This window comes from Enhydra lutris, unplaced genomic scaffold (genome assembly GCF_002288905.1).
Source record: "Enhydra lutris kenyoni isolate GAN:26980312 unplaced genomic scaffold, ASM228890v2 scaffoldscaffold117, whole genome shotgun sequence".
NCBI lineage: Eukaryota > Metazoa > Chordata > Mammalia > Carnivora > Mustelidae > Enhydra > Enhydra lutris.
The window spans coordinates 72,426-86,850 of NW_019154201.1; the positions used below are offsets into that span (position 1 = coordinate 72,426).

Consider the following 14,425-nt stretch of genomic DNA (forward strand, 5'->3'; position numbering starts at 1 on the left):
GTGGGAAGAAATGACAAGGACAGACGTGAGGAAAAATGGGAATCTGTGAGATGAGTGCTTTATCAGAGGGGCGGGCATCGTCCCGAATACCGCGAATGTCGCGTTCGCAGATGCCCCCGATGTGGGGCACGCAGCCTTGGACGGGGCAGGAAGGCCCACTCATGGCCCCAGGAGTCCAGAAGGGCAGAGGCAAAACTCCTGTCCACCACGGGTCCAAGGACTGACCTTCCCTGACGGCCACCACACCTGTCGCACACGCCAGGGCCCCTGTGCTGAGGCAGAGGACGGGCTGCCCACACTGACCACACCAGCGGTCTCCCGCACCTCAGATCGCCCGGCAGGTGGGACTCCGAGCCCGTGGAGGACAGACCGCCAGTCACCTGCCAGGGCCCCGGGCCGTGCCCTCCCGCACCCTCCACCTCGGTGGCTGCCTTCCCACAGGAGGGTGCGGCGGAAGAAGCAGGGAGCGGGGCACCCGCCAGCTCCAGCCCCTCTCTTGCTTTGCTCTATAAAAATGTAGGCCAACCCAACACGCCTGCTATTAATTTTGGCGATTGCAAAGTCAAAGCAACAGGCCCCGCGTGGCTTTGTGGGCGCCGGCTCCGCCCCCGGTTCTGCGTACCCGCTCTCCCAACACTCTGCAGCAAATTCCATCTCTGGGGCGTGTGTTAAGGACCTCTGGGGACCCGAACTCGCATTGAGCTGTCAATAGCCGGACCGGCCTTCTGGAACCGTGGAGCCATGAATATCTTACAGTACATGGCAAAGCCTGTGAGATACGTTGTCACAGAGACCCGCTGGGCGCTGGGTACATCTTCATTTGTAATGGCAATATTTATGGGGCCAAAGCAGGCGAAATAAGGAGGGGCTGCAAATATCCGGCAAAATGGGTTTCCTGGCTGCCTCCCTGTAAGCGTGCCCTGTGGCCTGCTCCATGTGGCTCCAGTTTGGGTCTCCTGATTGCTGGGGAGTGGGTCCAGGGACAGTTGGGCGTCCTGTCCCTCAGCAGCCACCTGGGTCCCAGTGCGGCTGCATGGTCAGGTCCCCGGCCTCTGACGATAGATGTGCTCTGCCTGCGCCAGGCTGGGTTCTCTGCTCAGATCCCGACTGCCGAATGTCCCGGGAAATGCAGGGATACCAAGGACAGGAGGAGACCGAGGGCCCATGCTCTGGGGACAGATGCGGGGATGTAGGGCCAAACCCCAGAGAGCGGAGGGTCTGGCTGGCTCTGGCCGGGAGCCCCTTCGGGTGGGGACAGAGGATCCGGCCCCTCCTTCAGCTGGCCTCCTGACCCCGAGGCAGGACTGCCTGCCTCACTGGCGGCCCCAGCCCCAGGACCTGGTTCGCAGCAGGTGCTCGCTGAGCAGGCGCAGGGAGAGAATGCAGGCACGCGTGAAGGAGTGACTGGAGGGCGGGCAACTGTGGGCTCCCAGTTTGAAGGACACAGAGCCAGAGCCGTGGGTGCTGCTCCCAGGGCTCCATCCAGGGCAGCGGTGGGCAAGCACAAAGTGTCCCCGTCTCAGCCCGCCCCAGCTGCCGTAGGAAACACGCACGCGGGGTGCTCGCACGCCGACTTCTCCCAGCTCTGAAGGCTGGGAGTCCACAGCAAGGCACCGGTGTGCCTCCCGGTCAGAGCCTGTTTCTGGGCCTGTTCCCTGGCTGGAAGTTCTTGCCATGTCCCCCACAGTCTGTCCTTGGTGTGTGCGTTCAGAGCGAGAAACGGACATCCATCTCTTCCTCTTCCTGCGAGGCCACCGACACCCGCAGGGAACGCTCCCAGGGCGCATGGAGGGCCCATCGGAGCCCGCCCGCCTCTCAGAGACCCGCCTCCTCAATGCCATCCCACTGCGCGCAGGGCTCCCGTGGCGGAGTCTGGGGGCACACACCTCCGTCGCTTGAGGCCACCTCTGTCCCCCGGAACTCGTGTCTCTCAGGCCAAGTGCACGCACCCTGCACTCCCCGAGATGTCAGTCAACCCGGCACCAGCTCTGCAGACTGAAGTGGAAGACCGAGCCCGCATGGGCACGCATGCCTCCGCAGACCTGAGCCCACCGGGCCGCAGATGCCCCCATGGCTGCCAGGCAGGCGTCTGGGCCGGCTCTGCTGGTGACCCCACCTTCACCCACGTCCTGACTGTGCTTAAAATACTTAAGCTTTGTGAGTGTTGGCTTCCCCATCTGAGTGAAGGTGACAGCAGCTCTCTCATGGGACCCACACACCCCCAGGGGTGCCCCCTATTCCCCAGAGCCCCCATCCAGGCACAGGGCCTTCAGTGGTGGGCAGTCCTGGGCCAGAAGAGCTGTCTGTCTGGGGTGGGGACAGAGCAAACAACACCTGGTCTAAGCCAGCCCCCACTGAGTGCCCTCTGACCCCAAAGGCCCCATGTCAGGGACAGAGAGGCCAGAGCTGGGTGTCTGCCCTCCCAGTGACTGGCAGGACCCTCAGGAGAGGGGAGATGGGGATGGTCTAGAGTCTGGCCCCATGATTTCTGCAGGACTCAAACACCGAGCTGTCTCTTCTTCACATCTGAGCTTCTGCAGCTCTGGGAAGGAGAACATGGCCCACACCTCTGTTCTCAGGGGGAGCTGAAGCCCTGGGTGGTGCCTACAGTTCCATGTCTCTGCCCCCACTGGGAACAGCCTTCTGGCAGGGCCACACTAGACATGAGGCCATCAGACCCACACTTGCGCCTGACAGGGTCTTTGCACATGGGAGCATCTGGGCCTGACTTGCCTTCCTGGCCTTCTGTCCTCCTCCTGGACAAGTATCCTCTGCCATTCAGGATACTTGTTTCCCTTCTCAATGCTTGGCTTTTCTCACAGTGCAGGATCTCCTCCCAAAGCCATCCACCCTCCCACTCATCCATCCATCCACACACCCATCCATCCACTCATCCATCCATCCATCCATCCATCCATCCATCCACTCATCCAGCCACCCATCCAGCCACCCAACGATCCATTCATCCATTCATCTACCCATCCACCCACTCATCCAACCATCCAACCATCATCAAATCATCCATGCACCCACCCATCCACCCCACCCATCCGTCCATCCATCCACCCACTCAACCATCCATCCACTCATCCAACCATCATCCATCCACCCATCCATCTACCTTCCATCTACCCACCCACCCATCCCCTCATCCACCCACCCATCCACCCACACGTCCATCCATCCAACTACCCATCTACCCACTTATCCATCCAACCATCATCTATCCATCTACCCATCCACCCACCCATCCACTCATCCACCACTCAAATTTTCACCCATCCAGTGAACAAATACTTATTAAGAACCGGTTATGTGTCAGGCATCATGCTATCCACCTGTCCAAATACCACCCAATTTCAGCTATTTTTCTTCCTTTGTCTTTGCTCACATTTCTGAAGACCAACAACTATGTGTCAGGCACTTTGCTAAACACTTTGTATGCATTATCTTTTTTAAAAATTATTTAAGAGTGAGAGAGCGCAAAAGCAGGGGGAGGGGTGAAGGAGAGGGCAGTGCGGACTCCCTGCTGAGCAGACAGGTCTCAATCCTAGGACCCCCAAGATCATGACCAGAGCTGAAGGCAGATGCTTTACCCACCAAGCCACCCAGGTGACCCATTCATACGCATTCTCTCATCTAATCTCCTCAAGATCTAAATGCGGGAGGATAATCATTCTTCCCATTTCACTGACATGGAACCCAAGGCAGAGGGAGGAAGTGATCTGCTCAAGGCCACCCAGTTGGGTTTTGGACCCAGATCTGCCTCCTTGTACAGCTCAAACACCTACCCTTCCATAAAGCCCCCCTGACCACCCCATCAATGTCCCCCATTCTCCCTCCTGTGCGCCTCTGGATTTCTGTACTACTGGTAACTCATTACCTTCCACCTGACTGTAAACTCTCAGAGGAAGGCCCCGTATCTGAGCCAGCTTTCTGTGAAAGAAGTGTGAGCTGGATGAAGCCCCTCCTGAGGCCCCCCCAGCTGGCCGGGGAAGCCCGGGCGCCACGCACGGTGGGCTGCCCAGGAGAGGAACTCCCGGGTTGCTCACTGGGGTTGGCTGGGAAGGTGGGTGCCCTGGAGGTGAGCAGGCCGAGCTGTGACAGCGGCAGCCTCTCATCTTACTGAGTAGCCCACAAGCTGGGCGGCACTCCAAGGGCTTACCCCTCGCTCTCTTCTGCAGACATGACTGCGACCCCTCGTGGGGGAAGGAGCTGGAAGAAGGAAGCAACCTGACCCAGGCGGTGAGGGGCGGGGTGGCCGCAGCCTGCGTTCTAACCACAACAGCCTCCTCCTACCAATTAAGATAATCGTGTTTGCCTCTGTGTCCACCGCTGAGTGCTCAAGCACGCAGAATATTAACAGGCATTTCCCACAATCTGCTCGAAATGGTGTGAAAATAGCCCCTGCATAAGCCAGCCGTTTCTCTGAAATAAAGTCAAGGCTGGTTTCGGAGCCGGGCTGCACGCAGAGCCGATCTGACCGAACTGTTCTGTTAAACATAAAAATAGTCCCTGTTCCTGCTGCAAGAGGCAGGAGCTGTAATACATGGCACCGATCTAAGCTCACGTCTGCACCCGTCTCCCGCGAGGCGCACAGGGCGGGGGTCCTAGAGCCAGACTTGTCTGACTCAAATCCCACCTCGGCCACCACCTGACCTGCCCAGGCCCAGGTGATGGGGAGATCACCTCCCCCCCAGGTGGCTTTGGGGGTGGCGTGGTCGGGCCCCCAGGCGCTCTGTGGCTGCTGTAAACACCAGGTGTGCGGGACAGAGTCCAACCAGACCCGATCCTAGGGTCTCCCTCAGCAACATGGAGGCTGGGAGGGGCCAGGTGTGGGGAGGGGGGCAAACTTCCCCTGAGAAGGTTCCCCCGGAGCCCCACCCCGGCCTGGGAGCCTGCTGCATCGTTCCCCAGCCTCCCACCTGTGCCCCCAGCAGACACCTGGATGGAACCGCCTGGATGGGGGTGGAGGTCGGAGACACCCTCCTCCCCAGATGTGGGGGGGGGGGGCAAGGCAGCCAAGTGGCACCCGCTCCCTGCTCCCTGTGGGCCGTCTCCCAGTCTTTCTCCCACCCCCAACCCCCCTCCCCCCGCCCCTACCATCCACCTCCATCTCGCAGACGGGGCCATCCCCCAGCCTCCCAGTGTCCCTGTCACCTGACACGCACTTGTTGCACCACTGTTCTGAGAGGAATCGTGCAGACTGAACACAACCTAACACACACGTGCTTTTCAAACATGTGTTTATGGCTGCGGCCCAACCTTAGAAAGGAGGAGGAGGGAGGGGTGGTGTGGACCTGCACTGCCGGCCAATGACCTGGTTTCTTGCCTCCCTGAGAAAACGGCAGAATCGGAAGAGGACCCCAGAGTTCCCGCCCTGTCTGCCGCCCCAGAACCGGCCCCGAGAGCTGGGGTCTCGCCCCCATCACGCGCTCGGGACATGCTCCTTTCCTGCACCCTCGTGCCCCTCCTGTCTGAGAAATGCCACCCACCCCTCGCTTCAGGCTGACCTGCGTCGCCCCTGTTCAAGGCGAGCGGGAGTCCCCCGGGGACACTGGACACTGGGGAGGGGGTGTCCCTGGCATCACGGGTGGAGGCCAGGGATGCCATTGGGCACCCTGCTCCGTGCACACGGCGGCCCGAGCTGGGAGACGACATGCGCGGAGAACCATCTACCTGATCCTCCTCCCCATAGAGCAGCACATTTGCGGGGTCTAACTTCTCCCCGCCTGCCCCTTCCACTAACAGACCATTGGGTCACCTGCACCCTGTGAGAGGGCAGCAGGACTGTGCGAGGACTGACCTCACAGAGGGAGAGACCAGGACCGTGTGCACACGGAGGAAAGGCCATCTGCAAGCCAGAAAGAGCGTTCCCTCCGAAAACCGGTCCTGCCAGCATGTTGACCCTGGACTACCAGCCTCCAGAGCCATGAGACAAGGAACTTCTGTTGTGCACGCAGCCTGGTCCGGGATGGCAGCCTGAGCAACAGCCACAGTTCCCTGATGGGTCTCCAGCACAGACTCCCCCAACCAGCTTTCTAGCTCTCTTGCCAATGCACTGAGCCCACGCTGCCCCAGGACCCTGACACCTGCTGGGCCTGGAGCACTTCCCACCACCCACGCACGCCCTGCCTGCACTTTAGTTTCCGTTTACGAGCTGGTCTCTCTCCAAAGCCTTGTCGGGCACCGAGCGAAGACGCCAGTGTCTTCGGGACGCTGTCCTTCCCCACCTTAGTTTGCTCCTTAGCGTTTCTCCAGATGGTGGATAGTGTGCCTCCTGTGGTCGGCCCAGAGGCAGCCTCCAGCTCCAGAGCCTGGGGCAGCTCAACTATGTGGTGAAGAGAATAGGCTGCTGGTCAGCTGACCCCGGGCTGGGGAGGCGGCCCCGGCTTATCGGGGATGGTGGTGTTGAGGCAGTAGCAGGGTCTTCAACGTGGAAGAGGGAGGCCGAGGAGGGAGAGGCAGGGAGGCGCAGGGGCCTGGACGCTGGGGCTCCACCCCCCATGCCTCCACAAGGAGCCAGCCCCGGAGACACCCCGATTTTGGCGCAGGGAGAACCGCAGTGGATTGCGACCTCTGGAACTGAGAGAATTCGTAGGTGCCGTGTTGAGCCACTACATCCGTGCTCACTGTTTACAGCAAGAGGAGAGGAAATCTGCCTGTGCTTCTGCCTCCCATGCCTCCTCACCGGACAGGGGAACTGTGAGGGGGGGTCCACGTGGCGCGTGGCCGCACAGTGTTGCTGCCTCTGGTTCAGCCTGGAACACACTGGAGGGATCAGCTCAGAGATCGCCCAGGGGACCTCAGCAGGAGCCGCAGTGAAGGCCTCCGCGAGGCTGGGGCCAAAGGCGAGCCACCCTGGGGGCCCTGGCACCACCGCCTCAGGGGACCTGGGGACACGCATGTGACTGACCCTTTCGTACATCTTGAGCGAAAACCTTATGATCTTCCCAGGAACACTCTAAAGATGTATTTAACGCTGTGAAAGACATTAAACGCACAGTTGGGTTTTGGCTCATGCTGCCCGGGTGCTGGGCCCGGGCTGGGTGCCGCGGACATGTGGCACCCTCGTCCGATGACCACTGAACGCCCAGGGGCCTGCTGTGTGTGACCGACGCCCCACCCTCTGGAGCCGGTCAGGTCAACGCTGTCCACTCGTGCGTCGCTCTCAGGCCAACGCCAGGGTGGGGGCCGCTGGGCAGCGTCCTCACTGCCACCCCAGGGCCCTCGCAGGGCTGCGGAGGACCTGTCCTGCCTTCATCCACAGTGTGGAAGCGGCCCTCACTGCCTGAAGGACAGCGCCGCTCGGCGACTCTCCAGCCCCCAATTCCTGGACCGCCGTCCTGCAGAAACACATCTGCGAATCGAATGCCCCGTCTTCTCAGGAGCAGCAGGACACAGCAGACATCGAAGATCACGGCGGTCTGGGGAGACTGGCCTTGCCATGTCTGCCCTCTTCCCCTCTTCCGATACACTTGGCAGGTCACAAACTGGTTGTGACCACAGCCCCTCCAGACATCCCTGGCATCATGGCCAGGCAAGGCAGCCACCTGCAGGGCCAAGGCCTCGCCCCCACACTCATCTCCTGTGCTCGGCACCCTCATATCTCCACCTTCTGCCACATGCTCCCACCCCTGTGTCCCACCTTCCACCGCTGCATCCCCCACCCCGTGTCCTCCGTGCTCAGCATCCCCCGTGTCCCCCAGCTCCCCATGTCCCCACCCTCCACCATGTGCCCCTGTGTCCCCTGCATCACTCCCGCACCCCCATGTCCCCATTTTCTACCACACACCCCCTCAATTCCCTGCCTTCTACCACATGCCCCATCGTGTCCCTGCCTTCCCCCTCGCGTTCCCCCACCCCTCACCCAGTCACGCCCCACAGCCAGGCCCCACTTCTAACCAGGACCTCACAGGTGCAGCCCCGTGAGGACCCATCGCGGGCCTGACGCCTCGCACACCACGCGGTTTCCCTGGCACAGTGCTGGGCCCTGGGACAGCATTTTAAGGAAGGAAAGCACTTCGCTTATTCACTGAGGAATAACACGCCAACTGCTGAGGCCTCTGGGAGCCCACACCCACGTGGCAGGAGCGAGTCAGAACTGACCTGACCCGGGGGGCCAGGCAAGTGGGCCTGGGAGGCGGGGCTGCTGGGAGCCCACGGGGCCCTTTGGTGGGGAAGAGAACCATGGTCCTAAGATGTGGATCCCAGCATAGGATGCCTCCGCGGGACACCAGATAGGGAAACATCTAAGAACTTATTTTCGTCGTGTTTCAGGCAACGAAGGATAAACCGTCCTTTCAGAAAGTAGGGCCTTTGAAATATGCAGATTGCGGAGCTGAATCGTAAATGCAATCACTTAGTCCGCTCCTCCGAGCCCAGGGTCACCGCCAGCATGAATTATTCCTAGAAGTGTGGCTGCGGATTTGCAGGCACACGTCTCCACACAGAACCAGGGCTGGGGGGTCCGCCTCCCACCCCGAGAGCCAGGAGAGGTGTTTATCACGGGCTGGAGCGTCTTGCTGCCTGCTGCTCCCAAACACAAGGGGCCTGGTCCACCAGAGCAGAGCCCTGTGCCCGGGAAGTGGCCTGGGCCGCCCTGCCTCATCCGTGGCTGGATGGGGCCAGCAGGCCGAGAAGCAGAGGCAAAGAGGAGGGAAAGCAAAACCAACTGTTCTCCACCTTCTCAGAGTGAGGGAGGCTGTCCCCATGCTATGCACGGGGCAGCCAGAGGGGGACAGAAAGGACAGGTCCCACCACACAGCAGGCAGCCCTGCCCTGGCGTTGGCGGGAGGCCCGGCTCTGGGCAGATGCCCTAGTTTCTCACTCGCCGTAGTAACTCAACAGCAGCAGAACAGGAGGGACGCGAGGGACACAAGGGACACAGACCCGGGGACAAAGGGCCTGCCGAGTTCCTGCCGCCGCCACGGTAAAGCCAGACCTGCCAGGACCCCCCAGGCCTCGCAGACACACCGCGCCGTCTCTCTGGCCATGGCCAGCCGAGGCCAGTGTGCAGGACAGTACGGCTCCCAGGGCACAGGAAGATGAGGACCCGTGAGCTCAAGCTCGAGAGGCCCCCGGACCCAGCGGGAAGCCGTCGGTGGGACTGAAATGCAGCGAACGGGAAAGCTTTCCGGCGGAATGCACACTCCCTAACATGGGGATCACCTTGGAGCATTTCCCATGTGGACCTGCTTCTGTGCACAGAAAAGCCCTGAACCTCCCTCCAGAAACCAGCACCTTTACCGCACGCAGGGCTCCCAGGGGATAGCGTGTGGGCAAGTACCCGGTGGGGGCGAGGGTGTCTGGCCGGGACACCTAGACCCTGGCGGCCCCAGGAACCATTGGGTGTTCTCAGACCCCCACGACCCTCCTCTGCAGGCTCTCAGGGCCTGATTTACTCATCATTGGAGGATGCAAACAGAACGCGCAGGGGGCGTGAGACCCCCTCGTGGTCTTCACGCAGCTTCTGTTCCCTCAGTCAGGGCTGTGGCGGGCCAAGACCTCCGCCCACGACGCACGGTTCACCGCAGTGTGGAGGGTCTCTGGACAGGCTCCCTACTTCCGCTTCCCAGCCGTGACGTGGCCAGTCGGTGAGGCACACAGCACAGCAGGAGATGTGGGACACCTACACGTGGCTCGTCTGTGGCCAGACATGCAAGGCAAACACTGGGTCAGAGTCCGCCGTCTCAGTCCGCCGTCTCTGGCTCGCCTCTGCAGCTCAGCGAGGGTTTCATTATCATAACTCAGCATGCTCAGAGCGTCGGTAGGATTTTGGCCTCCTGGTCAGAAATCAGGGACCCTGCGGCCATGGACATGTACCCCTTAACACCCAGCCATCCCTGTCCTCCAGGGACAGGTGGCTGCTCAGGACATGGTCCGCCACAGACCAGGCTTCCCAAGGCAGAGCCACAGCCCAGGCAGGGGCCACACGCCAGACAGGATTTTTGGCAAAAGAAGGACACAGGGTTGAGTGACACTGACTCTCACCATGAGACTTATTCTCTTCTAAGGTCTGTCTCCATCTCCTGATCTCTGCAAGGACAGAGTCTGGGTTTCCTGCTAGTATCTCCCTACACGGGCCTTTCAATGGAGTGTGGCACTGGGCTCAGAGCCCCAGGGCAACAGCACGGCCCAGCTGGGCTGGACCTGAGCCCACGTCTTGTCTTCCTCATTCTGGTCACCACCTGCTTGTGGGTGTGGGGCTGATTTGCAGCTTTTTAAATAAATTCACTAGCACAGCAGTGAATTGTTCAGAGAAAGATCTGCTCACTCGCTCATTCGGCAAATATTTATGGAGCACCAAGAATACGCAGGGTCCGGCCTCGGACCCCGGGGTTAGAGCTGCACACAGAGCAGACAAACTCTCAGATGAATTCCAGGCAGGCGTCGTGCACAAATAGGTTGAAGATGGCGTCAGTCACACGCGGGTTTTAGAAACTCGAGGGGTAGCAGAGTCAGAATCATCTCTTTCCCAGAGGAGAGCGAGTGACTGGGGGTGGGGGCTGCCCACACCCTGGAGGTCTTAGACCCACTGGACCCTCTGTTGTTTTAACTTGACCGCTGGACAGCAGTAGAGACGCGGATCACTTTTAACATAGGTGTTGCCCTCAGCCGCGGCCGCTGCTGCCTCAGGGCAAGCCTCACTCTCCGCAGGCTCTAGGCTTGGCTGTCTGCACACTAGACCCGGGTCTTGCCCTCCAGCTGCACAGGCTTGGGCAGGGCTGGGTCGAGATAGTGGGGTGAACTGAATCGTAGAAAGTACCTCCGTCTACAGAGCCCAGCCACCCACGACAGACAGCTCACCCTCCACGGTCCACACCAGTCAGACCCGCGCCCCCTAAAGGTCAGAAGAAAGTGTCAGGAGGCACGAAAGGAGGAGGGCGGCCAAGTGGCGGGCACCTTCTCCCCCGCAGGGAGGAGGCCCCGTCCTGGCTGGGCACGAGGCCTGTTAGCCGGTGACGCTTGCAACGTGTAACGCCCACGACCACAGCGGCAGAGACACGGGGCCACACGCTTTGCTTGGTGACAGCTCACCTACGAAAGAGAAGTGAGCGTGGGTTCTCCCCTGCCCTCCCCGCCCCCAGGATGGCTGCACTCCTAAGGGCAGAGGGCTTGCTGGCAGGCAGCTGAATGGGGACATGCCCTCCCCGTTGCCCTCATGGGGCTGGAGGCTCTCAAATCCGCGATCACGAGACGCCCCGCACCAGCCACGCACACACGACTGTGGAAGCTGTACTTCATGTGCGATGTAACATATCCAGAAGGATGAGTTTTGGCTATAAACATTTTTTTTCTTGCCTTGAGCGCTGAATTTAGAAGCGAAGGTCTCATGTACACACAGGATGTGACTGCATCGCATTTCCTAAAAGATGATTTTCTCCCCAGTCCTGTGACTCTGGGTGGGCACACCCCAGCCGCCAGGTCTTTGTTGAGGACACTCAGACATCGCAGAGAAGAAAGGGCGTGGGGAGAGCCTCCTGCTTCCAGACACCCTTGCCTTCCCCCCAGCTCCCGTAAGCCAGGAGAGACGTTTCCAGGAAGCACTCAAGGCTGAGGAAATAGAAGTGACGTTCACTTGGTTTGGATGTCTTCCCTCTTTTCCACACTCGGTGGAGACTCCCAGGGGTCACTTCTAAGTGGGACAGGCAGTCACGGGAAGCACGGCTGGCCCTCAGTACCTGTCACACGGGAGCCAGCACGGGGCTGGAGGGCTAAGCCCTGCTTTCAAACCGCCCTTTGTGGGCAAATGTCCACTCACTCCTGCACTGGCCCTCCTTAGGGACCAACCCCAGATGCGGGAGAGACTGGCTCTCATTGTCTCCAAGAACAAATACCGAGTGACTCCTGGGGGGGCACTGTGTTGGGTACATGTCCTAGAAGTGGGGAGCAGTACCCTCATTAGAGAGGAGCGGGGAGGAGGAGGAGGGAGAGAGAAAGACAGAGACCAAGACACAGAGACAGACAGGCACATACTGAGAGACAGAGTCAGAGAGGGACAGACAGAGGGATGGGGCAGAGAGACAGGGACACACTTGGAGAGAGAGGTGGGTGAAGGAGGGAGAGAGGGAAGAGGCTGGGTGGGCAAGGGTCTCTTCCGAAACCCTTGGCGACATCCTGCTCCTGTGAGGAGCATCTGTCCGAGGTCCTGGCCTGCGCCACGCGGAGCTGGCTCCCTCTCACCTTGAAGGGCGAGGCGGGGAGCCGCTCACAGCGCTGAGCTGGGCGTCAGGATGTTACACAACCCAGTATGCGGCCAATGTTTTTATATAATCCTCCGGTTCTCCCCATAAAACAGACCGTAACACCCTGGCAAATACACTTCAGTAAAGCTAGGTGCTATCAGCGGGCCGCGCGGCTCCCAGAGATCCGCCACCCACCACAGCAGCCAGGTGCCGGTCGGGCTAAACTTTTCTCCCCTCGTGGCTTCGGCGGCACAGGAGAGATCAGAAAAGCCACAGAGCTCACTCACCAAAGGGGAAGTCACGTCTGGAGGAGAACCGGGAGCCGGGGACTGGGGTGGGGAGCGGGAGGGAGCCTGGGGACTCAGAGGACGCTCTGCTCCCTCCCAGACAGGCAGTCAGCTGCATGTGGACAGTGCCCTCGTCCACTGTGTCCCCAAGCCCCTGGGTCTCGGCTGCTGCTTCCTCCCACAGGAAGCCTCAAGAAGACCCCCACGCTGGCAGAAAGCACGCAGACCCCCCCCACTGGTGCAGTCCAGCTCCCAGGCGCCCCCACCCAGAGCCTGTCACCCACGCTTCCGACGAGCTTTGCTGGGGCTGCCGGTGCAGAAACCAGAATAGCACAGGACAGAGGGAGCCCACTAATGAGGTAAGCACGCAAACTTTTCTCCTTCCTCCTTGTACCTCAGCACAGAGAGAGCCCAGGAAGTGGCAGGGACTTTATTCTGTCAGCTGCATACCAAAGTGGAAAAATACCTGTTCCTCCCAGCCTGACCCAGCCTGACCCTCAGTCACACTAATGTGGACCCTTGCAAGGGGTCCACACCTATGGGGAAGAAGTAAGGAGCCCATCCCAGGAGCTGGGCTTGCTGTAGGAGCTCCAAGGGCTATGGGCTTCCATGCATCACAGCCCAGCGTCCCTCTAGGGGGTGAACACTGGCCAAGCCCCTGCTGGACCCCGACTCTCTCTGTCCAGGAGTCACCAGCCCCTGGCCTCGTGCTTGCCCCATAGCAACACTTTCTGGAGGGAGGCCTGCACATCCCCAGGACAGGAGGTAGAACAGGCCCAGGGGTTCCAGGGAGGCACCTTTCCCCACCAGCATTCAAGACACCACATCAGCAACCTCCGAGGGCAGCACTGCCCTCCCTCCAGTCTCCACATCCTCCAGGAGGGAGAGGAGTGGCTCCAGGCGAAGACCTCCTCTCCCACAGCTTCTAGGAAAGCGGAACATGCCCCCTCACTCTTGCACCCAGGCACTGCCTGCTCTTCAAGCAAGTCCTAGACCCTCTGGAGAAGTTCTTTCAAGTTCTCTCAGGGAATAAGTTGGAGACATCGCATGTGTGGTTGGGGGGGTTGTTTCTCAAGGGTCCACTGGGGGAGTGAATGAATGAGTGGCCATCCAGGCCAGTGCTCTCTGCTAAAGGGACCCTTTCTCTTCCTTATCTGCCTCCTACCCAGTCTCCACCCAAAGTAACACAGAAGGAGTTTGATCCCAGCCCCTGCTGGCCATCAGGCCCTGGGGTCAGCCAGGGTTTCAGCAGCTGGAACACACAGCCAGGTCCTCCGCGCCGTTTGCCAGTCCCCCCGTCCAGCCCCTTTGTTCCCAGCGGGACGCTGCCTCGGCTCACCATTCAGCTGGTTGTAGACCACCTCCTCCAGGTGGTCCAGGCGCTGCAGGATGGCTTCGCGGTCCACCAGCGCGCCCACCCTGGCGTGCCGGCTCCGCAGCCGGCGGTCGGCGCTGCGCACGATCTGCACCAGCCCCTCCGAGCGGTCCTGCAGGCGGCAGTACACGGAGAAGAGGATGATACCCACGAACACCACAATGTTGACCGTCAGCAAAGTTTTGATCTTCCTGGCCACCGCCATGAACGCGGCTGGAAGCGGAGGGCTACCTCACCCGCGGGGCATCCCCGTGGGCCCAGCGGCCGCAGGAGCCTCCGCCCGGCCCGCCGCTTCGGGGACCATGAGCCAGCCCGGCTGACCGCGGGGCTGCGGGGGCTGCGGGCGGCGTGGGGGAAGGGCGCGGGCGGGGGTGAGGCCCGGGGGTTGCAGGCACTGGGCTGCGGCAAGGGGGCTGCGGGCGGGGCCCGGGGGCTGTAGCCTGGGGGGCTCGGGGCCGGGGTCTGCGGGCTGGCTGCGCGCTCCGCCCGCGCCCGGGAGCTGTCCCTTCAGCACCACCCGCGCCCGCTCAGCGCTCCCGGCCGCCGCCGCCCGGGGTCCCCGCGCGCAGGGGCTG

General features: G+C 61.0%; 1 protein-coding gene across 1 annotated transcript in view; it reads right to left on the bottom strand.

The window, feature by feature from the left end:
- Nucleotides 1-14,055, bottom strand: part of LOC111139782 (polypeptide N-acetylgalactosaminyltransferase 9) — a 71,450-nt gene extending 57,395 nt beyond the window's left edge. Inside the window, exon 1 of the mRNA XM_022492170.1 lies at nucleotides 13,815-14,055. Within this exon, the coding sequence (XP_022347878.1) occupies nucleotides 13,815-14,055 (241 nt within the window). The remainder of the gene's footprint in view (nucleotides 1-13,814) is intronic.
- Nucleotides 14,056-14,425: the final 370 nt, after the last annotated feature.